Source organism: Drosophila grimshawi, unplaced genomic scaffold (assembly GCF_018153295.1).
Source record: "Drosophila grimshawi isolate 15287-2541.00 unplaced genomic scaffold, ASM1815329v1 contig_848, whole genome shotgun sequence".
In the NCBI taxonomy this organism is placed as follows: Eukaryota; Metazoa; Arthropoda; class Insecta; order Diptera; family Drosophilidae; genus Drosophila; species Drosophila grimshawi.
The window spans coordinates 4,421,094-4,444,005 of record NW_025063692.1 but is presented as its reverse complement, the minus strand read 5'-3'; the positions used below and the strand labels follow the sequence as shown (position 1 = coordinate 4,444,005).

Sequence of the window (22,912 nt, the reverse complement as noted above, 5' to 3'; positions counted from 1 at the left end):
TAGCGAAAGAGAGCAGCAAAGCTCGCAACTGTAGCTCGATCTCGCTCTCGCTTGCAAGCTACATGCCAAGCACGTTCGCATGCATGTATCTGTGTGTGTACCTGTTTTGTGTTTCTTTGTCGATTACGCGAGATAATTGAAGAGATTGTTTCAGTTACATTTTGATCATGATGCGAATGGGAGTGCTGCTGTTAGCATTCATGCTGATCGTTGGCCAACTGGCGTTGCCAGCAGAAAGTTGGCAGGCGCATTTTAAGCCCGCCTCGCTGCATCTGCAAATGGAGACAAGCGCTGAAGTCGAACTGCATCTTTGGGATATACCCAGCGAACTTGGGTCGAGCGCAAATCGCTACAGCTTTCGCCTGATCAGCGATGATCCGCATTTGGCCAGCGTTGCACCAGAGAATGCCACAATTCCGTTGCACGCAACGCTGAACAGTTGGACGGGCCGCATTCGAATCGATGGACATTTTCTGGGCGAGGCACGCATCTCGGTGCGCCTGTGGGATGCGTGGACGAACCGGAGCAGTCAGAGCGCCAACAACAGCGACAGCAGCCAGCTGGTGGCACAGGTGCTCCGCCCGGAACGGATCATCGATCATGTGTTCGTTGGCTCGATCATATTGCTGATGTCGCTGGTGTACATCAATTTTGGGGCTGCCCTCAATGTGGAGGTGCTGCAGGGTTTGATAACGCGTCCGGTTGGTCCCTGCATCGGGTTCATCACCCAGGTGCTGGGCATGCCGCTGCTCAGCTATGCGTTGGGCATCTTTGTATTCCCGGAATCGCCAGCGATGCAGTTGGGCCTGTTCTTTACGGGCATTGCGCCAAGTGGTGGCGCCTCCAACACCTGGTCGGCGGTGTTGAATGCCAACATCAATCTGTCGGTGCTGATGACAACCGTTAGCAATGTGGCCGCCTTTGGCACGATGCCACTGTGGATATTCACGCTGGGTCAGCTGATCTTCGAGAGGGCGGGCATGCAGGTGCCATATGGCAAAATTGCCACATATTGTGGCAGTCTGATTGTGCCACTATTCATCGGTCTGGCCATACAACGCTGTCTGCCACGCGTGGCACACTGGCTCGTTCGCCTGCTCAAGCCCATCTCGGCCTGCCTCATCCTCTTCATTGTCATCTTTGCGATCGTCACCAACTTCTATCTGTTCCAGCTCTTCTCGTGGCAGGTGAGCGCTAACCGAACCCAAAACAAAATCTCACAAATCTCTTCCATTTCTATATATACCCTGCAACACTTATATATATATATATATATATATATTTTTTTTTTTTTGTGTTATTATTTATTATTCTAAATCCAAAATGATCAAAATAATGTTTTGCACAAAGCAGTAAAGAAAAGTGCAAAACTAAACAAAAAAAATGATATTCATTGAAAAATTGGAAAGAGAAGAAACTATAAACTATAAAGAAAGAGAGCAAAATTGATCCTTTCCAGAGCTAAAAAAGATTACTTCAATCTGACTGGGTCAGGGCAAAATTGGCTCAGAGAAGATTATTTGAAGGATAGTTGCCTTTTTTCGCAAGGACAGTCCAATAATTCTGGGAACATTTCCGGGACAAATGAGAGTATTTTGGATTTGGAATGAGCTGCTACAAATCCGGCTCTTCCAACTAGACATGAATTTGTATAATAATCCTAACTTGAATAGACTTTAACTTTAATAATTATAATTGCTATTTGAAAAGTGCTGCTATTATTAATAAATTTAAGTAATTTATTTCTCATGAAATGTCCTCAATTTATTAAAAATATTCTTAATTTGTTTTTTAATACTCTTCCATTTGAAAACAATTTAATATTTTTTATTTCCATAAAAAAGGTCTTTGAATCGTTTTTTTTATATACATCAAAGAACTTTTTGGATTTAAGGTTCTTCCTCCAACTTATGCAAACATGAATAATCGTAATAAAACACTAAATCTCTCTCTCTCTCTCTCTCTCTCTCTCTCTCTCTCTCTCTCTCTCTCTCTCTCTTTCACTCACATTCTTCTGTCTGTCTCTGTCTTTCGTTGATAGATTGCCGTGGCTGGCTTATGTTTACCGTTATTGGGCTATACTATCGCTTGGCTGGCGGCGAAGCTGCTGAACCAGAATGCAGCCGATGCGCTAACAATTGCCATCGAGACGGGCATCCAGAATACGGGAATTGCGATCTTCTTTCTGCGCACCACCTTGCCACAGCCGCAGGCGGATCTGACGACAGTGGTGCCGGTATCCGTGGCAATTATGACGCCGCTGCCACTGATGGGCATCTATCTATATCAACGCTTGCGTCGCGTCAAATTGGGCGTCGAGGAATTACCCGGCTCGGAGCGCCAGCGAATTGTTTGAAAGTCTAGCAAAATGGGATGGGTAAGCCTCTGCTGAGAGGCTATAAGCAATTGCGTAGTTTGTGTTATTGTTATAAACATGTAAATCGCCTATATATATATACATATATCTATTTCGAATTGGCAACAATTTCAAGTGTAAATCTCAGTCGCAAGGTTTCTGTAAAACAGCAGCTTTGACAATGTATTCGATAGCAAATCATTAATCGATTATTAAAGCATTTAATTTCATTGATTTTGATTTTTATTTGTATTATTATTACATATATATATATATATATATATGTAATTAGATTTCTAATTGGTAAATCTCAGTGTTGCAAGGCAGTTTTCAGTTGCAGCAACGATAAATGCGCAATTGCTGCTGTATGTAAAACGATAACATAATCGATAACGGCTGTAGAGAGCAGCGCAGCGATAACAGATTCAAACAGATTCGTCCTCGTCCTCGTCCTCCTCCTTTTTAGCATCAGCATCATCAACATCATCACCATCACCATCACCATCCTCGGAGTCACAGATGCTGGCCAGCGCCTGAAAGATTTTGAGTAGTCCGAAAATGGTGTGCGGACTCAGCTGCAACTTGTTGAACTCGAGCATGATGCGCAAATAGTTGACGGGACCGGCGCTCAGGTCAACGTTACTCAACAGATTCGGCATCAGATTGAAATAGTTGATGATGCAGAAGACACGCTGCAAATCCTGCGCACTGATGCTGCCCACAAAACTGGGCTCGAGTCGCTTCTGGCTGAGATATTCGCGCAATGCCAGGCACTGTTCACTCGTCCAGTCCTCCACCTGCAGCTTGAACATCTCCTGCATCATCTGTATGAGATCCACAGAGATTAGGCTATGCTCCTCGATTGGCTGCCCCACAATACGGCTGCCACACAAATACGCATCGAGCAGCTTCACCTGCCACACATCATTGTTGTTGGCCATCTTCTTGGTGACGTGATCGAACAGCGTTAAATACACTGGCAGCAGATGCATTCGATCATTGACCACAGCATTGTAGAAGAGCAACATCAACTGATGCCGCTTGCTCAGCTCCACATAGCTGAGCGAGGTGCCCTTGGTGTCCAGAAATCGATTGAGAAACGGTTTGACCAGTCGCTCGCTGGCAAACTGTTGCAGATCATTGACATCCACCTGCCAGCAGATGCTCTGCTCCATGGTTAGGGTTTGGGCGAGCATGCTCTTCAATCGATCCGGATCCTCCAGATGGGATAGGCAACCGGTGCGCTTCTTAATATCGATTGGAGCGCACAGCTCCAGTGCCTTCTCCAGTTGATGCCAGTTGCGCGAACGCTCAAAGCAAACCGGCCAATAGTTCTCGTCATCGACAATGACCTGTTCGAGGGTGCTCAGCTCGGGCAGGATGCACGGTGCGATAGGCAGGCGACGCATCACATTGGCGCCCACCTCCAGCACCGAAATGTTGCACAAACACAACTGATGCGTGTCGATGTCGCGCGGCAGAAACAGACGCGGCTCCACAGCCAGCACATACAGATGACGCAGTGCCTGCAGATGGTAACTGCAAACAACAAATCCAAAGTTAATCCAACGTTAAATCCTTAGACCAGCAATAATAATTGGCTCAAATATGCTCACCGATTGTCGTTGCTGTGAATGGGAAACTTGGGAAAGAAGGCGCAGACGAGCGCCGCTATCGATTCGGGTGTCTTGGCGATGGTGTAGCGGCCAGCGCCGAGGAAGAGCAGGCCCAGCGACATATGTATTGCCATGTGGGAGCCGTACGTAATGTGCGGATATTGTGGTCCGACGCGGGAGCGCAGATAGCGAATGATACGCAATATCTCGCAATTGCCGGAGCCGGCAAAGACCAGCGATATCGAGATGAGCAACACCATCAGGCAGCTCTCGATTGTGGTGCGGCCGGCACACTCGCCCATCGGTGTGCCCGGAAAGCCGAGGAACTCCTTGATGACCGCACGCAGTGTGGCAAATGCCAATGGATTCTCAGTGCCGGCATATTTCAAGCCAATGCAGAATGCGGCACCAGCCAAAATGTTGCAATACGCCTGGCTGTGAATCACACACAAAATTAGATAAGCAAAGAGAACAAAAAAAGATAAGCGATTATTATAATTATTACAATTATTATTATTATTGGGAAGGAAGCTGCACCGCGACCTTTTTGATCTATTATGCCCCCTTCTGAGCCTATAGCTCTTCCATCAGCTAATTATTACAATAGGCAAAGGTAATTTACAAAGACAACATCAACTTCAGCTTCAGCTTCATCAGTTGTTAGTTAATTAATTTAATTTAATTAAAAAAAAAACTGTTTCAACTGCATCGAAAATGGCATTTCCCAGCACTGGCAGGCAACCAATCTAACCAAAATGAACCTTCAATCGGCGTCTAATCAAAACTGAGGAAGTAGTTCACATAAAAACGAAGACGGAGACAGAGAGAAAGACCGACTGACTGTTCGACTGTTAATGCTGATCAGGAATATATATATATATATATATATGTATTTAGAGATGTTCGAGTTGCTTACGTGATGGCCTCGTAGTCGACATCGCTGTCCTCGGGCGTCTGCTCCTCGCGCGACGGCAATCGGAGATGGGGTCGCAGACTGTGCGGAAATTGGGCCTGGAACCAATCGTTATCCGGCTGCACCTGCTGCCACAGGATTAGGCCGCGTGCAATGGTGCGCAGCAGCAGGAAATCGGGTCGGACCATGTCGAGCAGATAGCGTGAGTCGGGCGGTCGCATCCACTCGGCAATCGCCTCATTGCCCGAATCGAAGAACATCAGTCCAAGCGCCAGAGTGGCGCCCGGTGCGGTCACATCGATGTTGACGTTGTCGCCCTCGCGCACTTGGAACGAGGCCAGGCGATATTTCTCCTTCTGGGAGCCACCAATCGGTCGCTTGACACCGCCAACCATATAATAATGCAGCGTATCGGGCAATTGGAGATCACGCAATCCCGCCGGCGATTCACCCTGTCCGAGCGTGACAAGGCCCAGTGCCAAGCCCGCCGTCATCGCATACGATTCCCGCTCGACACTGTTCTCCATTTCGGGGCCCGGCGGCCGGCCAATCTCCTGCAGCAGCACCTCGGCAATGTGCCGCTTCGCCGATCCCTGATACAACAAACCAATGCCCATGAGGGCGGCCACTTGTGTGCTCTGCGGTATGTCCAGCTCCATGGCGGTGGCCGGCAACAGTGCCTCGAGATGGACACTCAACAACTTCGTTGTCTTCGTGTCCATGGTGCCGCGATGGGCAGCCGAAATGCCCAGTAACAGGCCAACGCTGGTCATCTCATCACACTTGACCAAATACTTGAAGATGCTCATGAAGGAGAGCGAGCGCAGATGCCCATTCAGTCCCAGGGCCATGAGGAAGCCGGCATGTTCCAGGCCATTGTTGGCCTGCGTTTTCGGTTTGTTGTACACAATCCACGTGGAATCGATGTCCTGCGCTTGCGGCGATATCTTTAGGCCGGTGGCGACACCATTGTGAAACGATGGCCACTGATGCATATTGGCCGGAAACTCGATCTGTTGCATCTCAATGGTGGTGCCCTTGACGGGCTCACGTCCGGCCAGGCATAGCTTGGGCATGGGCATATTATCGCTGGGACGAGGCAGCAGTGTGCGCAACGTGAACATGCCCCTGCCCAGTGGCAAGGTCATGGTGCGTGCACAGTAGGCAAACAATTGTTTCTCCTGCTCCTCGATGAACTCGTGATCGCTGGTGCCCGGCGACTGTTGCACCTCAATCGATACCGGATCGGCGCTGTTCAGCAGGCGACGCACCTCCTCCACGCGCATATCGTCTGGGAAGCGTAGACGCAACAGTTTCGTATCCATATTATCCATGCCATCGTGTCGCAAATGATCCGCATCCGGTTCGGGCATCGGCAATTCACCGCTGCTCGGCGCCAGGCGTGGCGACAGCGAATCCTCCTTGTACACACGCCCGCAGTGCGGCTGCCCAATGGTCGTCTCCAGGAATGGCAGTTGTGCGTGTGCCGCCAACTCGGGCCGCAAAATCAATTCATAGGCAGCCCAACTGCTGCCGACGGGCGGCGTCAGACGTGCCCGTTCGAGCGCCTCCGCCAGCACCAGATGCACTGCAGCCGGCAGGCGGGTAATATCCCGTCGCGTCATTTGCATGCACAGCAGCAGCTCGATCACCTGATGGCAACGCGGCACATCCGCTGAGATGCTGCGCTTGGGTCGCTTCGGATAGTTGGACTGGACGGCGCCAAAGTGCTCCAATAGATGCCACCAGTGCTTCAGCTTGTGGTGGCCATGCATCACCAGCGAGATGAGCTGAACCACATTCCGGCTGCGCTCATTGATGCACTCCACATAGCTGTAGGGTGCCACCTCCTCCCTGCCGCGCAGCACATGCTCCAGCTGCGCATAGATGCTGGGCGCCGGCATCCGCAACAGTTCCTGGTACAACATTTGGGCGCCATGCTCCTCGCTCAGCATTGTCAGCTTCGTTGTCTTTTGTGTCAGCTCCGGAAAGTCCAGATGATAGTGCAAAATATAGCTGTCCAACTGCATATCGATGGCCAGCTGATGCAGGAACTGCAAAGATATTATTTGAGATTAGGGGAAGTTTGCAGAGACGCTCAGAGAAGTTGGAAGATCCCTTTATTTATGCCTTGTTCTTAAACGGATCTGCAGAGCTAATTCGACTCAAATTACTATTCCAGCTGATGCCCATTGATCCCCAATAAATATGCTTGTCAAACTTAAGCTGGACATCGAAAGGAGGTGCTTCGTTCGGGTCGAGTTCAACTCACCGTTGCCAGGTAGTTGAGGCCGCTCTGGAAGATAGTGTCGAGCTTGAGATCCTCGTACAGCAAATGGAGGCCATAGAATATGGCTGGCAGGGAGCAGAAGAGCGGCGCCGTCACATCCACGCTGTACATGTGCGGTGAGTCGTGCAGACAGGATGTGAGCGTTGTTTGCAGCAGCAGGAATTCCCAATCCTCATCGGTGTACGACTCACAATCGTTGTACTTGCGTCGCTTCAGCGGCTCATCATCCTGAAAGCCCAACTCATGTTGCTGCTGCGGCTGCAGCGGCGGCGTCGAGCAACCATCCACCACATAGGCAGCGGAGGCGGAGGCAGACGCTGTGGCCGATGCAGTGACGGAGGCGTCTCCACCCAATTCGTTGCTCATTTCAGCGGATGATGATGGGGTCGCTGCTGCTGCTGTTGTTGTTGTCGCCGCTGTGGCCGCTGTTGCCGTGCCCGCCATGCAACCCATCAGGCTGAGCAGCGTGCTACGAAACAGCTGCCACTCCTGTTCGATGCTGTAGTCCCTCGAACCGGGCGGATTCCGTGCGCTATACCAGCGTATGATAAAGTGCAGAAACTGTCCGGGATTCAACACCTGCCGCAACACGGCCACACAGCGTGTTATCAAGCGTGTATCGTTGAGCAGCGGCAACGAGATGCGCAGCATGCGTCCCGTCGCATAGACGAGGGTCAAGCGATTCCCGGCCGGATCACGGAGCGCCTTGCACACGTTATGCGCCTGCCGTTGCGTATAGGAGATCGGTTGCGGCGCAATCGGTGACAACATGTGCAGCTCCTCGTCGAACGCATTGAAATCGGCGTCAATTATCGTTGGCAGCAGACTGCTGCGACGCACCTCCCCAAATGAGCTGCTTGTTGTTGTGGTGCTCTTTAGATGCGATCCGGCTGTTCCTGTCGCTGTGGGCGTGGCAGTCGTCGTTGGCACTGGCACTGGCACAGCCGGTGGAGGTGGTGGTGGTGGTGTGGCCAGTTGAACATGGACAGCGGGCGTCGTTCGTGTGAGCAGGGGCGTTATATGCACCTTGGAGATGAGCACAGTGCCCGTGTAGAGTATCAAACTGCCGCCCGGATCCAATACGGCTATCATATGCAATCGTGGCAATCCGACGGCATCCTTTGCATTCAGCGTCGCAGCCAAAGTGGACAGCTGCAGCGGCTCATCCGTGTCGTAGCCATTGAGCAGCACCAGCTGCAGGCGGCAGGAGCGGGCAAGCAGATAGCACAGATACGTCTGCCCAACCAGATCCGTGTGGATGAACGCTCGCGTTGCCATCTCGCAGAATTCGCGTTGACTGCAAAAGACAAACAACAGCAACAAATAAAAGTCAAACTGATCTGATCAACTCCAAGATTAGGTTAGGTTTGAGTAACCATTCACATCAACTTACGTGCCATAGGTATTCTCCGTCCAGATGTGCTCCAAGCACATCTCCGGCTCAATGGGCTTTGCCGGCTTGACATGGGTTATCTTGCGCATATCCTTGATGGACATCGACTGCTGACTGATGCTGTTCTGCAGCTGGCTGAGCGGTGTGCCCAACAAGGCGCGACTGTAAACGAATAAGGATCACTCTATCACTAATCGTGTCTAATCGGTATGCGAGTAACTCACTTGGACTGGCCCAGAACGCCGCTGAAGGATTGCGATTGACTGAGTCCGAATCGAGAGAAATTGTTAACAGACGTTGCCCCATTATTGTTGCGCCCCAGCAACGATGTGGCGCTCAACTTGGTAGTCGCTGCAAATGGAACAAATTAATTCTTCATAGAAAAGATATATACATATATATATGTATATATATATTATAATTGTATATGGGGTAAGTTAAGCACCTCCAGTCAGTTTGGTGGAGCTGAAGCTGTTGATGCCACTGGTGGCAGCCCCGTCGCGATGTCCTTGCAGCGTCTGGCTGAGCAGCTCCTGTTGCTGGCTAACATTGTTGACCTCCTCAGGCGTCACTTTGCGCAGGCGTGCCACAAAATGCTTGAAGAACTTGGCATCGTACAGCAACACCAGATCCGAATCTTCGGCGGTGAAGACGACGCTGTATTCGGGTTCGGTCATATAACCGGTCGCTTTGCGACTGGTCTTAAGCACAACGGGACACGCCTCGTGCAATGGATGCGACATGGAGAAGAGCCGGGGCATCGGTATGGATACCGTGTGGGAGACGAGAGCATTGCCCGAATCCTTTTCCAATAGCAGACCGTGCACAGTTTGCCACAGATGTGAGACGGGAAAATCGAGATTGGCGAGAAAATCTTCGCCATCATCACAATAGACACGCAACGCATCCTGATCCACCACACAAATGGCGGTTAAGTGATCCTCATCCGGTTGAACAGCCGCTCGCAGCTGGGCCAAGCGGCCGCGAACGAAGCGACGATTGAGGAAGCAGGCAAACTTCACCGGCGTATCGCAGGTGAAGCACATGCGTCGATGCACCCCATCATCGTCATCGTTCAGGCCCTGCGTCCAGATCACCGTATTCTTGTTCACATACAGCTCCTCCTCGTTGTTCACAAAGTAATCGCACATGGGATCCTCGCGATGCATCTGTATCGGTTGCAATAGCTGCTGCGGCAGCGATGTCAGCTGGGTGGCAGCTGCCGCTTTGGGGCCACATTTCTTTGTCTGCTCAATCAATTGCTGGCGACGCTGGGCGCGCGCATAGCTCGCCTCGTAATCGTCGTAGATCTCGCGTATGGACCAAAACTCTTGGGGCTCCTTGCTGGCGGCCGAGATGTTGACGTTTTGCAGGCGCTGCAATAGCAAATGCTCGGCGGGTAAAAATTTGGGCAGCGTCGGTTCGGAGGGGCCGGGATGCTCCTCAGCCGCCTGACGACCGCGGGGAACGAATTCCAGTGGCGGCTCTGAGACGGCTATCATCTCATTGCATGCATCCAGATTTGCGATCGATCTTATTTTACATGCACAAGCAGTCGCGTGCGCGCGTTCAACACCAACAGCAACTAACAAACAAAGCAATCACCAACTTATCAATTTATCAACACACTATTGGAAATCTCGTTCGTAAAATGCCGGCTCAGTTGTCGCCGCGCCGGCAAATTTGTATTGACAGTATTTATCGTTATCGTCATCCGTTATCGTCATTTCACGCGGTCGTCAACAATGCATCGATTGGCAACGATTAATAACATCCCATGTTGTGCAACAGCTGTTTCAAATACTTAACGAAGACAAGTCTGCAACTTGTGGAATTATAAAATTGTCATGACTTGCTGCTTATGTCACACATTTTATAGCACCTGCAAAACAAAAACAAAATATTTGTTTCATTTATTGAAGCTAGACTATACTTAAGTTATTTATGCAAAGTATCGATACTATTCGTGTGTCGTTAAGTTTTAATGCGCAACTATCGATATACATATATCGTTACGTAGTCAACATCTCTAGTCGGCAAGGCGTTTGCATAAGCGTAAGGTAATAACAACAATAACAACGAATTTGGCAAAATTTGCTGCATTAAACACCACCTAAAAACTATTGGAAACGAATGTGCCACTTGTCTTGTGTGCACACTGAGTAAGCAGTTGTTTTGCATTGCACAGACACGTTAATATCATTGGCAGTGCCATTGCTTGCATTTGCATTACGTAACAAACAAAACAAAAAAGAAAAAAAATAAAAGACGGCCTTCTAACAATTGTCGTGTTGCATGTCTGATTTGTTGTTCTGGTTTTTGTTTACAGTTTACACACACACACACCTTCATATGGGCAGTAGCATAATAACGCAGTTGGCGCGAAAGTACGGTGCAGTGATATTCTTTCCAACTGTTGCAGTCGGCTCCATCTACGCAGACTGGTCCCACACACGCGACTGGAAACGCCAACAGCAGCGGGAAGCTCAAAGCGCAGCGCTAAAAAGTCAAAGCTAAACAACACACAAAACAACAACAACAAGAAGAGCAACAAAATGGTGCTCGGTTTGGATAAACGTGCCTTGTGGGCAGCGCTTCCACTTCTTGGCTTTGCGATTGGACACTTTCTGGATCTGAAGGAAACGGAACGCATGTCCATGTTCCGGGACAAGTCGGCATTGTACGCTCGCCCCGCTGGCTCCGAGGACAAGCCGCCATCCTGGTGATTAGCATTAAGTTTGCATTCACAATGTTTTTCTTTTATTTTTTTTTGTCTTGCTATCACTGTCGTTTCAAATAAACGGTAAAATGGCTGTGTGAAAATCACATCAGAATCCATTAAACTAGAATACACATTGCGCTAGCTGTGACGTCAGCATACGTAGAATCTGCAAATTGTGCCTTATGCACTTACCTGTGTAGCTGTGTGTACCTCTGTCATAAGCCGAAAGCAACCAACAAACTAATCTGGCTGAGCTAACATTTTGCGGTCGCTGTAAAACACCCTTCGACGATGGTCTATGCTTGATTTATTTATTTATGAAGGATTGCGTTGGTTCGCCTGGACCATTGTTTGCTTTGCACGTGAAAACCCATAAAACCATCAACGCACGGCCCAACGATAAGCCGGAGATAACTCGTTTCTCCAGTCCCATCTCTACCTGAACCTGGGTCATGAGAGATAGCACACACACACACACATTCAGAATACCCACGAAAATCGGGGCTAGCATCGTTTTTGCACCTGAAGTGCGAGCGAGACAGCACTCAAAAGAACAGCCAATGCGGTCGCGATTTACCGACTGTGCCAATACTCTGTTGCTGCAGTATAACGATCATAAAACTTGAAAAAAAAAAAATATTTCCGTAAACATTAACTTGTATGTGTTGTAATGCCAAAACTTAAAATTTGCCAGACAATAATTTACTACCACAATATGCCCGTTTTTCTTTTTGTGAACAGGGTATTTGAGGCGCAAAATCCGTTAGAATTTCAAGCAGTTCGTGTTCTGCTTAATGAAAACATGATACAATATTTCAAATGCACATTAACTAAGCGCAAAGCGCATCTGCAAATGAAATTTGATTTGCGTGTGTGTGTGTGTGTGTGTGTGTGTAACATAATCCGCTAGAGTATCGCAAACGCACACACAGAGCGAAATAACAGACGCACTCGCAGACAAATTGAAATGCCAATGCCAGAAAAGTAATTTATTTTTATGGTCAGTGTGGCAACAGGCATCGAAAATTGTTTCAAATTGCGGGCGTGCTGCGCCACAAAGGACGGTTTGTCCTTTAAAATATCCAACGGTTTTTATTTTGTACACAGACTCAAGGCAACTGCGCCGCCAACAACACAGCGTGCAAGATTTGCAAAGTGTTTGTCTCTTTCGCTCTTGTTCTCGCTCTCTCTCTCTCTTTGCCTTCTAGGAACGTAACAAGATATGCATTTGGTGATGAGCAGCAATATTGTGATTTTTGGTAGAACACTGTTACACTGCGACTCTTCAGTTTTGTGAAGAGTGGTACAACTTTTCTCTCGCTCACTTTGATACAAGTGTGCGCCGTTTCACTCACTTTGGCATGACCGTTTGCCATATGTGTGCTGCAAATGGTACATCTGTGTGTACATTTTATATATTCACTGTGATCGATTAACAGTCGCAGTGACATTGTTGCTCATCTCTAATGCGTAGGCAGCAAACACAACGACACTTGTTTGGTAGTGTGCAGGTTTCGCAGGTAATATTGTGTATGTGGGTGCGCATATATATATATGTGTATGTGTGCGTGTGTGAGTTTTGCCGAAACTCGTTTGCAGGAGCAAAGCAAAGCCATCAAACTAACCATGAGATCAGTTAGTTTTCGGCATTCAAGGCAGATACAACACAACGAAACACAGCGCGCATAAAGTGAAGTAAAAGAAGAAGCATCAGCAGCAGCCTCAGCATGAGCTTGGATAGAAACAGTGAAGAGGCCGCAACAAAAATGTCGCCAGAATTTGCAAAGAAAACGCTGCAGGATTATGAAGTGCTCGCAGTGATGGGCAACGGTGCCTTTGGCACCTGTTACAAGGTCAAAGACAAAACCACTGGTGTCCTGTACGCGTGGAAGGGCATGAACTACGACGACCTGGACGATGAGCGTTGTGAGTCGCTCATCTCGGAGATCAGTGTGCTGCGCCAGCTGCAGCATCCCAACATAGTGCAGTACTATCACCATTTGGTGAACCGCGAAGCCAAATCCATATATATCGTCATGGAGTGCTGTGACGGCGGTGATCTTGCCCAGCTCATTCAGCGTGCACGGACGCAACGCCAACGGTTCGAGGAACCCTACATTTGGCGTGTGCTCTTCCAGCTGTGCCGTGCCCTGCAGGTATGTCTATTTATACATTTACACAGTTGGGGTCAAAATAAAAAAACTGAAGAATATAAACGAAAACAAAATATAGCAGCACTTTTGAAATGAAATAATAGAAATAATTAAACAATTCTTTACTTATAGTTAAATGTCTATTAAAGTTAGAATTGTTTTTATAAATTTAGTATATAATTAATTGGCATTAATGGTATATATATATATATTCGTTAACGTTCTCGATCTCGATTCTTGTCTGGCAGGTGTGCCACAATAAAATACCCAATGGCACCATTCTGCATCGGGACATTAAGCCGGCGAATATATTCCTCGATGCTGCCGGCAATGTCAAACTGGGTGACTTTGGATTGGCGCGTGTCCTGCGACGGGAACAGAGTTTCGCCGCCTCGTTTGTGGGCACACCGCACTATATGAGTCCGGAACTAGTCAAGGGACGGAAGTACGATCGGAAGAGCGATGTGTGGGCCGTCGGCTGTCTGATCTATGAGCTGTGTGCATTGCGTCCACCGTTTCGGGGGCGGGCATTTGCCCAACTCTCCGATAATATTGCACACGGCCAGTTTAGTCGCATTCCGGACGTTTATAGCAAGGATCTGCAGTCGATAATTGGCTATATGTTGGCCGTGGACCATGAACAACGGCCGGGCATTGAGGTGATCACACGCCATCCCTTGCTGGTGCGGAATATAAATGAGATATCCGCTCAGTTTCCAACACTCGTCGATGCCGGCGACGAGTTCGATGTGCCCGGCATGGGTAAACTCTTTCCGGATAGCCCAGAGCTGTCGAGCACAGTGTTCACAGAGCAGTATAGCTTCAATGAGGGCTACGGCCAGCGACGCTTGAGTGTTACGGGCGTCTTTACGCCGGACTTGCGCAGCGAGCTCTTCTACTCCGCCAAGCGGCGCATCTTTGCCAACGGCAAACAGCAGCAACAGCACCAGCAGCTACAGCAATCGGATCCGGCTCTCTACGAGAGCATCAAACGGGAGCCGAGTCCGCGTCGCATAACCCAAAATATTTTCGATGATGCACTGCAGCAGCGATTGCATGCGATACGCGCACAGGAATCGCTGCTGGAGCAGCGTGCCAGCGAACTGGAAGCGGAGGAGCAACGCCTCAAGCAATTGGAAAGGCAACTCCTGCACAAGCTGGAGCAGGCGGAGCAGCAACAGCAGCAGCAGCAGCAGCAGCAATGTTCTTGCCGCCTGGTTGCTCCATCCATTCCGCCCGTGCCGCCGCGACGTCCGGCTGCAATACGGTGTCACGACGATACCTATTGCAGCATCGAACTGAATGACACATCGCCAACGGTAGCCAAAATGAATCTGGCTTTGCTCACGGCGCCCAAGCAGCTCCTCGCTACCAACAACAGCAACAACAACAACAACAATACGCTGCGCAAAGTCACATTCCAGTCGCCGGCGAAAGTCAGCAAATCAGCTGCAGCTGCCGTTCCCGTTCCCGTTCCAGTTGTGTTGCCCATGCAAATGAGCGTGTCCAGCACTGAGTCTGGCGATAGTCACGCTTCCAGCACGCGCCGCAAATCGATACTATCGCTGTTTGGACTCAGTCGCGCAGCCAAAGTGTCCAGCAGCAGCGTCAAACAGACAGCGGCGCAGCCGCAACAACAACAACAAATGCAACAGCAAGAAAAGCAAAGACGTGCACCTCTGGCTACCAAACTGCCTGCCACACAACAACAACAACAGCAGCAGCAGCCACAATCAGCACAACAACAACAACAACAGTTGACCAACATGTGGACAAAGGAGCAAAAACGTGCTGCTTTCGATTTGCTGGCAGCGATGAATGCAGCTGATAAGGATGCAGTCGGCCCCGTTGCAGGCGCACGTCGCCAGCAGTTGCGACAATCGGTGCGCGAACGCAATTCCAGCATGCAACGGAATCGCTTGCGACGCTCCATGGTGCAGCCGGCGAAGCCGTTGTTATTCGGCTCCGGTTCGGGTTCGCGCGAACAAATGTTAATTTGAATTATTTTTCGAGTCTCATTTTGTATTTTTTTTTGGAGAGGGGGCACTCAAAGTGGCCCGCCTTGTGATCTGGAATAAGTTCCGTAAACTAGACATATGTATATCTATTTTTTTTTCAGTTTTCCTCTATATATATATATATATATATATATATATTATGTTTTGTATGCAACTGCCTTGTTCCTAAGTATGCGTTTTTCATGTATGCTATTAGCTGGTAAGCAATTATTATTTGTCAGAAAATACTTGCGCTTTGTGCAATTTACATGTAATCAAATAAATGGTGTTTTTAGATAACAACCAAACTGACCGTTAAATTGAATTTGTGCTGTAGCAGCGCATTGGCGATCGATGACGTAGTTATCGAAATTGTATATCGATATATGAGAAGGCAGCCCAGTACGGTGTGCCGCTTTGGTCACTTATCGGACAGATCTGTTCTGTTATTTTTCTAAACTAACTTAATTAAATGATTGATAAAGCTATAATAATAATAATTTTATACCAATCACATAATTTGAATAATTTTTGGCTTTTTTTCGGGTCGATCAGTGCAAATTGTCAATCGATAACTGGCAACACTGACGTAGTCAATTCACGCACATCTCTAACGCGCTCTTTTGTTTTGTTTTGTTTTTTTTTTGTCTTTTTTTTTTTTAATACTTTTCCTAGTTTAGCTTATTTATGTTTGTTTGCAATGCTGTCGCATATCGAGGAGGATGTGCCGGAATTACTGATGCAGCGCAACACAGTTGCCTACTGCAGTCAGCTGCACGTGAAGCAAACAAAATCCAGCCTGCTGCTCAGTCGCCAACTCAAATTCTACGAGTTCCGCAAAAAGGTGCTGTTGCATCATATCGATCTAAGGGACAGCGGCTTGATGCAACTCGCCACCGAATTGTTGACATACAGCGGACCCATCCACAGCTTCCTCATACGCGACGATGTGACGATGGACATTAGCAGCGATTCGACAAGCTACAGCATGTTGCACGCTGTCGAGGATCTGCCGCTGAGCATTGGCAAATATGTTTGGCTGAATGAAGAGGTATATTTGTTGTTGCGCTGCTGGCACAAGCTGCTCGTCCTGCAGCGACCCAAGCTGGATGGTGCACCCTTTCTGCTGATCGCCCAGTTTGATAATCTACAGGATTATCGCTTGGTGCGCAGTCCCATCAAATATCAGGCACACGTCGAGCTCCATTTTACAAACGGCAAACGATTGCGCACAAATTTCCAAACAGCTAACACGGCTGAGACACCAGCTCCAACTGGCAGTGCACACACAGTCGATGGCTTCCACCGTCTGCTGGCGCGTGTCCACTACGCACGCGCCGAGCTGCAAGCGCAGCGTGTCCAAACTGAATTGGATTTTGGGCGTGCCCGCGACCGATTGGCATTCGGCGTGCCCGGCCAGCGTTCGCCGTTGCTGGAGGAGAAGCAGCTGTTGCGCCGCTGCGGTGATCTCTGGACACGCATCTGTGGCGATTGTCTTGTGCTGGGCACCCTGCTGACCAATGCGACGGGCAACAATCGGTGCAGCACGTTGCACGCACTGCGTCCGCTCCTCTGCTGTCTGCCCGCCGGATGTGGTCTGAACTATGCTCATCGCTTGTACGAGCTGCCCATGCAATCGGATGGCCAGTCGCCGGAGGATTATGATGGATTCGCCCAGTTCGGAGCGTGTTACGAAGAGCACAGCGCGCACAGCAATGGCTTTAACTGGCCACCGGCAGCGAGCATCGTCCACAAATTGGCACCGGAAAGCAGCTCTGTGTTGCTGCTGCGCCTGCAGCTAGACGATTTGATGGCGCTGGAGGAGATCCAATTGCTTGTCACCTACGAGCTGCATGCGGCGGATGCGAATGATGTACGGCAGCTGCAGCTGCAAGTGGCCACCATTAAGGTGGGGCAGCTGTTGCAGCAGCAGTCGCTGCATGTGCCCAGCTTTGGGGCGGCAACACTTCATCAGGATTTCCTGGCGGTGATCATGGCGCAGACAGCGCATTGCGCGCTGCGACTGCAGTTTCAAGGCGTCGAGCAGCAGACACAGTTCGAGCAGCTGCTCATCGGCAAATGGGGCTATGTGGCTACAATGGTGCCCCAGACGGATCAGCAGCAGCAACCAACAAAGCAGCAGCAGGAGCAGGAGCAGCAAGGGCTTGAGGGTGAGTTCAGTCATTGAATCTCCCAGCTGAATGAATCCTTCAACTCAATTCGTGTGTGTTTCGCTTGCAGCTGCGCAGCTCTTGGATGACTTTGTCTTTGACAACCGAAGTCACAGTGGCAGCTGTGGCTTAACCCCAACTGGCGCACATCATTGCATCTTTTATAATCGATCGTCGGAGGTGTTGCTGCTGCACAATGAGCCTGGCCAGCACTGGCATCTGTTTGCGCGCAGCCAGACGCAGCTGGGCCTGCTGCTGCGCCGTCTCCAGCAGGATCTGTTGCAGCTGCACTGCAACCTGTCGCTGTTGCGGCTGGAGCACGAGGCGGAGTGCCGACGTCCGGCAAATGCAGCGCTGCTCCTCGAATCGGCACTGCGCGATGAGCTGCAAGCCCGAGCCGAACTATTCCAGGCACCAGCGGCGTCAACGGCCAGCAAACAGAGGCGTCTGCATCAGCTGGAAATGGCCAATGATTTGCTGATATCTGTGATAAGCAGCTAAACGCAGCTGCAATCAACCAGCAGCAGCAGTGCCGTGCCATGTAGTCTGGTGTACTTTTGTCCAAACTGATTGTATTCTAAATTAACTGCTTAATCAATTTATATTTTAAATATTTAAATATATTATTAGGTTCATTTTATTGAAACGTTTTGTTTTTTGTTATTGACTTTTTCTGTGTATTCAAATTTCCTTAGCGTATCCCAAATGCAACGCATCCTTAAAAGTTGGTCTAAAACAAGTTAGAATGCCTCAAGCATAAAATATGTTGGTTAAAATTTGTTTAATCGTTATTAAATTAGATCAGAATTTCGTGATTTGCATGTCTACGTCCAATTCGAAGCAACAGCTTGAAACACGTCTTTCGACCGATTGTTCCAATGGCAGCTATATGATATATAGTGGTATTATATCGATTGTTCAACATGGTCGTGATGTTGGTCAAGAATATATATGTATGTATACTTTATGGCAGCTCAATTATATTCTACTGTAACTATGAGAGGAGACTTCTCCGATTCCATCAAGTTTATATATTCTCAATCAGCATCAATAGTCAAGTCCAAACCTTAACACTTTATCAATGCCCAAGTCTTGTCCGCTAGGTATAAAATGCTTTATTCAAAATAACAACTAAATATTAATAATCAGTGATTGGACTGTTTATCCTGAAGGATATACATATACATAAACAGGATATATGCCACAAAATACAGCATTGCTCAAATTGTCAAGCGACAATTGTTCATTATTTTTGTATAATTAACAATGTTTTAGAACATATAAAATACTTAGCTTAATTTAAAGCATTTCTAGGCAGACCTTTGTTAAGTAATAGTTAACTGAATTTAAGGCATAAAATGGATGGTTCTTCTTCTTCTCTCTTTTTTTTTAGGACATTGCACGTTGGGAACTTCGGTCGCTGGCACTGGCACTGGCGCTGCAGCTGCTGCGTCTCTGTTGCTCCTCGCCCTTGATGATGTTGTCGAGGACATTCTCCAGATTCTGTGTGGCCGCCGACAATTCGGCATTGTCACTGTACGAGTCCTCGACAATCTCCTTGACCTTGTGCAGCAGCAGCCTAAAGTTGACCATTTCCGTGTCGCGCACATCCAGATTGACCGACTGCTCCAGCAATGCACCCAGCGGCATGCCAGCCTGCTGTGGTTGTTGCTGCTGCTGTTGGTGCTGCTGGTGTTGCATGCTGGAACGACGCTGATCAAACCATAAGCTGATGTCGCTCAGCGAGTAATCCGATTTGTTTGCCTCCAAATAGCTGCGATTCAGCTCGGCCCCGTTGACTGTGTGTGCGGGAGAGAAAAATATATAATTGGTAAGTTGGCTCATAATCAGAGAATCGTTGAGTAAGTCAAATCAGTCAGCCTGTTAAATAATGTCTAGTTAGTCAATCAATCAGCCAAACAATACAGTTTGTCAATCAATTGTTCGACCTGTTAAGCAGCCATTTAGTCAGTATCTGTATCGTCTGTCCATCAATCAACTCGTCAATCAATAAATTTTACGCACTGGAATGTGTCAAGTTGGCGCCGACTGGCGCATAAATGTCATACATCGCCTGGCCGACGGGCAGCGGCAATCGTTGCGGTGTGCTGGAATTCAAAAATGTCGAGCTAATCAACGGTGCTGCTGAAGATGCGCGCTGCAACAACAAAGATAGCGAGCGAGAGAGAGAGAGAGGGAGAGAGAAAGAGAGATGTTGGTGTGTGTTTGTTTTCCAGATCAAACAATCAAAGCAACAAACCGATAGCTGACGCATATCCTCGATGATGTGCAGCAAGAAGCTCTGATGAGCGCTGAGAAACTCGGAGATTTGTGTGCTCGATGTGGTCGCCAAGTGTTGCAGTTGCGTCTCCAGCTTACTGTTGAGTGGCAAGTGTTGAGTAAATGTAAATGAGAACAGCAAGTTAATGAAACATTTTGGAGACTTACGTGTTCTGCAGCAGCAGACGATCGATAATGGACTGCATACGCTCCGAAGCATTGCTGGCGAGGCCAGTTAGAGAACCTGTTCGAATATTATAGAAGAAAAGCAAGTCAATAATACACCAGTCAGTCAATCATTTCAGCTGCGCATAGTGCATAAGTCAATCAATCAATCAATCATTTAAAATCCACCTCTGTCAATCAGTTTGTCAGCCTATCAATTGACAAGTCAGTTAATCAATAATAATTAGTTAATACAATCTATCAGTCATCAATCAATCGTTTGTCCAGTCAGTCAGTCTGTCAATCAATTATTCTTTCCATTAATTTATTCATTTAGCCAATACATTGGTTCATATGTCAATAAATTACTCGGTGAATCAGACATCAATCGGTGGTTTATCTAAACATAGTCAGTCATCAATCAATTGTTTGCCCAGAAGTGATCAATCAGTCAGTCTATCAGTCAATTGTTCTTTCTATACATACATAGCTCTTGTTGTGGTGGTTGTTGTTGTGCCTGCTGCTGCTGGTGATTGATGGTCTTCTCAGGGAGAGGCGTCTTCATGGGCAACGTGGAATTGCTGCGAATGCTGCGCGTCTCGGCTGGAATGGGCGCCAATTCGGTGGCATTGCTCGGCTGATTGACGCTGCCAGTGCCTGTGCTCTCTTGTGCATTGCAGAAGCCGCGACGCTCCTCCTCCTCGGCATCGGCACGCTGGGTCTTGTGGGCGTGGTAGGCGAACCAGTTGCACAGACGAGACAGATAATGGGTCCAGCGACGTGGATGCGGCTGATGATCCTCGACAAATACCTCGCACATGCGATGCGATGCCTCGTGCTTGCCACATGCCACATGCGTTGCCGCTGCTGCAAAGCAGGGCAAGCACAGCGACAGATCCCGGCACACCTGACACTTGAAACGGATGCCAATGATGTGCTCGCTGCGACAGCCAGCACACGAATTGCTATGGATCAAATGTTCGGTGTCCTCGATACGTTTGATCAGCGCCAACAGATTGCCATAGATGAGGAAACGTGTCTGTGTCTGGGTCCACAGGCTGTGAAACTGTTGCTCGTCGAGGCCGGCGACACCGTGATGACACCGGGCAAAGCATTGCTCCAGCATTGCTGGCAAATTGTGTGCGCCATATGCCTTCGATTCGCCCAGATACGACAGCAGCTTGCTCAGCGTCAGCAGCAACTGTTCGAAGGCGTAACGGGAAACGCATTGCGTGATCCGCCCATCCGCCAGCAAACTGTAAAAGTCAGCAATCATGTGCTCGCTGCTGTATAGTTTGCAGAGCAGCAAAAATGTAACCTTGATCTCCAGCAGCGAAATCGAATGGCGACGCTGACTTTATTAGCAAAAGAGAAAACAGAACCGGAAAAAAGATGGGATATGAGATGGGTAAGGAGTAGAGTATATATATAAATACATCTTTAATACACCTACGGATCATAGATATTCCAGAAGAAGTTGGCCAATAGGGCCGTTGCCGTTTCCAGCTGATAGTTGGTAGTTTTGGTGAAATGTCCCAGTTTCTCGCAGGCGAAATAAATGTCGTGGAGCAGCGAGGTGAGCTGAAAGGGTGGCACCATCAAGTTTAGATTACAGTTGCCGCCACTTCCTGGCATTCCATGGCGTTCCAATATGGCCAGCACCAGTTTGTACGGTATTTTGCCAGCTGTAAATTATACAAATATAAATATTCATATTATTAATATTAATATTCCTGATAACAGCTATTATTGCACTCACTGTGAAAGATCTTTTGCAGGGCAACAAATTTGCTGGCACATCGATAAACGGTGTATTTGTAGTTGCCATAATCCACTTGCAATTTCCTCATTATCTCAGTTAAGTTCGAGGCCACCACTTGTTGTTGCTGCTGCTGCTGCTGTTGTTGTCCTTTGTTGTTTGCCAAGGCTGCGACGGCGACTGCGCTATTGCGCATTGTTGTCATTTGTGTGTTAACAACGGCTCCCAGCATATTGTGCAGTCGTTGGTAATGTTTGCTTTGCACGTTTAATTTTTTAATGCTGTCTTCGACTTTTTATTTGTATGTTTCAAATGTTGCAGCGTCGTTTTCCTCGTTTAATGCGTTCTCCACGACGTTCGTTAGCGCAAAAGTCAAATTTGAAATGAACGTGTGGCAACGCCGTTGCGATCGCGCTTAACAGCACTGCAGTGATGCCAGCCAACGCCAGCAATGTGACCGTTGTTGTTTAAATTTTTGCTTGCATTTGGCATTTAATTTTCTCTAAGGCCATATATGTGTGTGTGTGCGTCAAGTAATTTCATAAGTAATCTATTTTGTATACTTGTGCATTTTATATAAATTTGGTGTATGCATATTATATTAACTTTAATACACATATATTTGTTCTTACTGGCAACGCTTCAAACGGTTCACACGGATGGTAAGGAAAATAATATCGATATGCTTATCGTTTATTTACGTAATCGAACTCAAATATATCAGCTGATCCATTTGCAACGGTCATTGATAAGATGATCAAATATTTTAAGGAATAATTTTACAATATTACCATAAATATATATAATGTTTTTCTGTATTGCAATAGTAATTGTGTAATTTTCTCTTTAGGAGGGGAGACTTTTTCTCTTAGTTCAGTTTTACAGTTAGACAAACGGATATTATAAAAAATTTACAAATGTTCTTCTATGGCATAAGCATATCAAGCTCTTTTTGCTTAGCAATTTGGCATCAAGTATTCTTGATGGAATTCAACAAATGCACTTGGCAATGGTTGATAATTCTTGTTAATATGTTAATATTCTTTGTACTATAAGAGATAATAAATATACACTTATAATAAGCTCTGCAATAAAGA

The 22,912-nt window shown here is 47.8% G+C and overlaps 6 protein-coding genes across 7 annotated transcripts; 4 read left to right on the top strand and 2 right to left on the bottom strand.

Annotated features, from left to right (window-relative positions):
• Positions 1-118: 118 nt before the first annotated feature.
• LOC6566174 (ileal sodium/bile acid cotransporter) lies at positions 119-2,586 on the top strand. Its single transcript, XM_001991908.3, has 2 exons — positions 119-1,187; positions 2,042-2,586. The coding sequence occupies exons 1-2, from the start codon at positions 168-170 to the stop codon at positions 2,354-2,356; spliced, it is 1,335 nt and encodes a 444-aa protein (XP_001991944.1). The 5' UTR covers positions 119-167; the 3' UTR covers positions 2,357-2,586.
• A 60-nt stretch (positions 2,587-2,646) lies between these two features.
• Positions 2,647-10,258, bottom strand: LOC6565820 (anaphase-promoting complex subunit 1). Its single transcript, XM_032738944.1, has 7 exons — positions 9,014-10,258; positions 8,793-8,919; positions 8,569-8,730; positions 7,158-8,472; positions 4,889-6,939; positions 3,973-4,407; positions 2,647-3,895 (listed from the first exon to the last, which is right to left on the bottom strand). Exons 1-7 carry the CDS (start codon positions 10,068-10,070, stop codon positions 2,782-2,784), a joined length of 6,261 nt encoding a protein of 2,086 aa, XP_032594835.1. The 5' UTR covers positions 10,071-10,258; the 3' UTR covers positions 2,647-2,781.
• A 420-nt stretch (positions 10,259-10,678) lies between these two features.
• Positions 10,679-11,417, top strand: LOC6565819. The gene is made up of 2 exons (XM_032738706.2): positions 10,679-10,730; positions 10,991-11,417. Exons 1-2 carry the CDS (start codon positions 10,702-10,704, stop codon positions 11,292-11,294), a joined length of 333 nt encoding a protein of 110 aa, XP_032594597.1. The 5' UTR covers positions 10,679-10,701; the 3' UTR covers positions 11,295-11,417.
• A 1,404-nt stretch (positions 11,418-12,821) lies between these two features.
• Positions 12,822-15,566, top strand: LOC6565818 (serine/threonine-protein kinase Nek1). The gene is made up of 2 exons (XM_001991905.2): positions 12,822-13,446; positions 13,692-15,566. The coding sequence occupies exons 1-2, from the start codon at positions 13,018-13,020 to the stop codon at positions 15,441-15,443; spliced, it is 2,181 nt and encodes a 726-aa protein (XP_001991941.1). The 5' UTR covers positions 12,822-13,017; the 3' UTR covers positions 15,444-15,566.
• A 475-nt stretch (positions 15,567-16,041) lies between these two features.
• LOC6566231 lies at positions 16,042-18,249 on the top strand. Its single transcript, XM_001991904.2, has 2 exons — positions 16,042-17,611; positions 17,682-18,249. The coding sequence occupies exons 1-2, from the start codon at positions 16,141-16,143 to the stop codon at positions 18,110-18,112; spliced, it is 1,902 nt and encodes a 633-aa protein (XP_001991940.1). The 5' UTR covers positions 16,042-16,140; the 3' UTR covers positions 18,113-18,249.
• A 461-nt stretch (positions 18,250-18,710) lies between these two features.
• Positions 18,711-22,213, bottom strand: LOC6566230 (dystrophin). 2 transcript variants are annotated; one of them, XM_001991903.3, is made up of 7 exons: positions 21,816-22,197; positions 21,510-21,741; positions 20,543-21,411; positions 20,060-20,135; positions 19,872-19,989; positions 19,637-19,769; positions 18,711-19,410 (listed from the first exon to the last, which is right to left on the bottom strand). In XM_001991903.3, exons 1-7 carry the CDS (start codon positions 22,045-22,047, stop codon positions 19,001-19,003), a joined length of 2,070 nt encoding a protein of 689 aa, XP_001991939.1. In that variant the 5' UTR covers positions 22,048-22,197; the 3' UTR covers positions 18,711-19,000. The 2 variants fall into 2 exon arrangements, with proteins under 2 accessions (XP_001991939.1, XP_032594907.1); XM_032739016.1 differs by having other exon boundaries at positions 18,770-19,410; positions 19,637-19,989; positions 21,816-22,213.
• Positions 22,214-22,912: the final 699 nt, after the last annotated feature.

Bases quoted from the DNA above. Each gene is read 5' to 3' on its own strand.
- LOC6566174 (XM_001991908.3), top strand. From the start codon at position 168: ATGATGCGAATGGGAGTGCTGCTGTTAGCATTCATGCTGATCGTTGGC. The intron at 1,188-2,041 runs GTGAGCGCTAAC...TTTCGTTGATAG, and splicing joins TCCAGCTCTTCTCGTGGCAG to ATTGCCGTGGCTGGCTTATG.
- LOC6565820 (XM_032738944.1), bottom strand. From the start codon at position 10,070: ATGATAGCCGTCTCAGAGCCGCCACTGGAATTCGTTCCCCGCGGTCGT. The intron at 8,920-9,013 runs GTGCTTAACTTA...TTCCATTTGCAG, and splicing joins CTCCACCAAACTGACTGGAG to CGACTACCAAGTTGAGCGCC. The intron at 6,940-7,157 runs GTGAGTTGAACT...ATATCTTTGCAG, and splicing joins GCCTCAACTACCTGGCAACG to TTCCTGCATCAGCTGGCCAT.
- LOC6565819 (XM_032738706.2), top strand. From the start codon at position 10,702: ATGTGCCACTTGTCTTGTGTGCACACTGA. The intron at 10,731-10,990 runs GTAAGCAGTTGT...CAACTGTTGCAG, and splicing joins TTGTCTTGTGTGCACACTGA to TCGGCTCCATCTACGCAGAC.
- LOC6565818 (XM_001991905.2), top strand. From the start codon at position 13,018: ATGAGCTTGGATAGAAACAGTGAAGAGGCCGCAACAAAAATGTCGCCA. The intron at 13,447-13,691 runs GTATGTCTATTT...CTTGTCTGGCAG, and splicing joins AGCTGTGCCGTGCCCTGCAG to GTGTGCCACAATAAAATACC.
- LOC6566231 (XM_001991904.2), top strand. From the start codon at position 16,141: ATGCTGTCGCATATCGAGGAGGATGTGCCGGAATTACTGATGCAGCGC. The intron at 17,612-17,681 runs GTGAGTTCAGTC...TTTCGCTTGCAG, and splicing joins GGAGCAGCAAGGGCTTGAGG to CTGCGCAGCTCTTGGATGAC.
- LOC6566230 (XM_032739016.1), bottom strand. From the start codon at position 22,047: ATGCTGGGAGCCGTTGTTAACACACAAATGACAACAATGCGCAATAGC. The intron at 19,990-20,059 runs GTAAGTCTCCAA...GCCACTCAACAG, and splicing joins CGTCTGCTGCTGCAGAACAC to TAAGCTGGAGACGCAACTGC. The intron at 19,411-19,636 runs GTGCGTAAAATT...CCGCACACACAG, and splicing joins CGCCAACTTGACACATTCCA to TCAACGGGGCCGAGCTGAAT.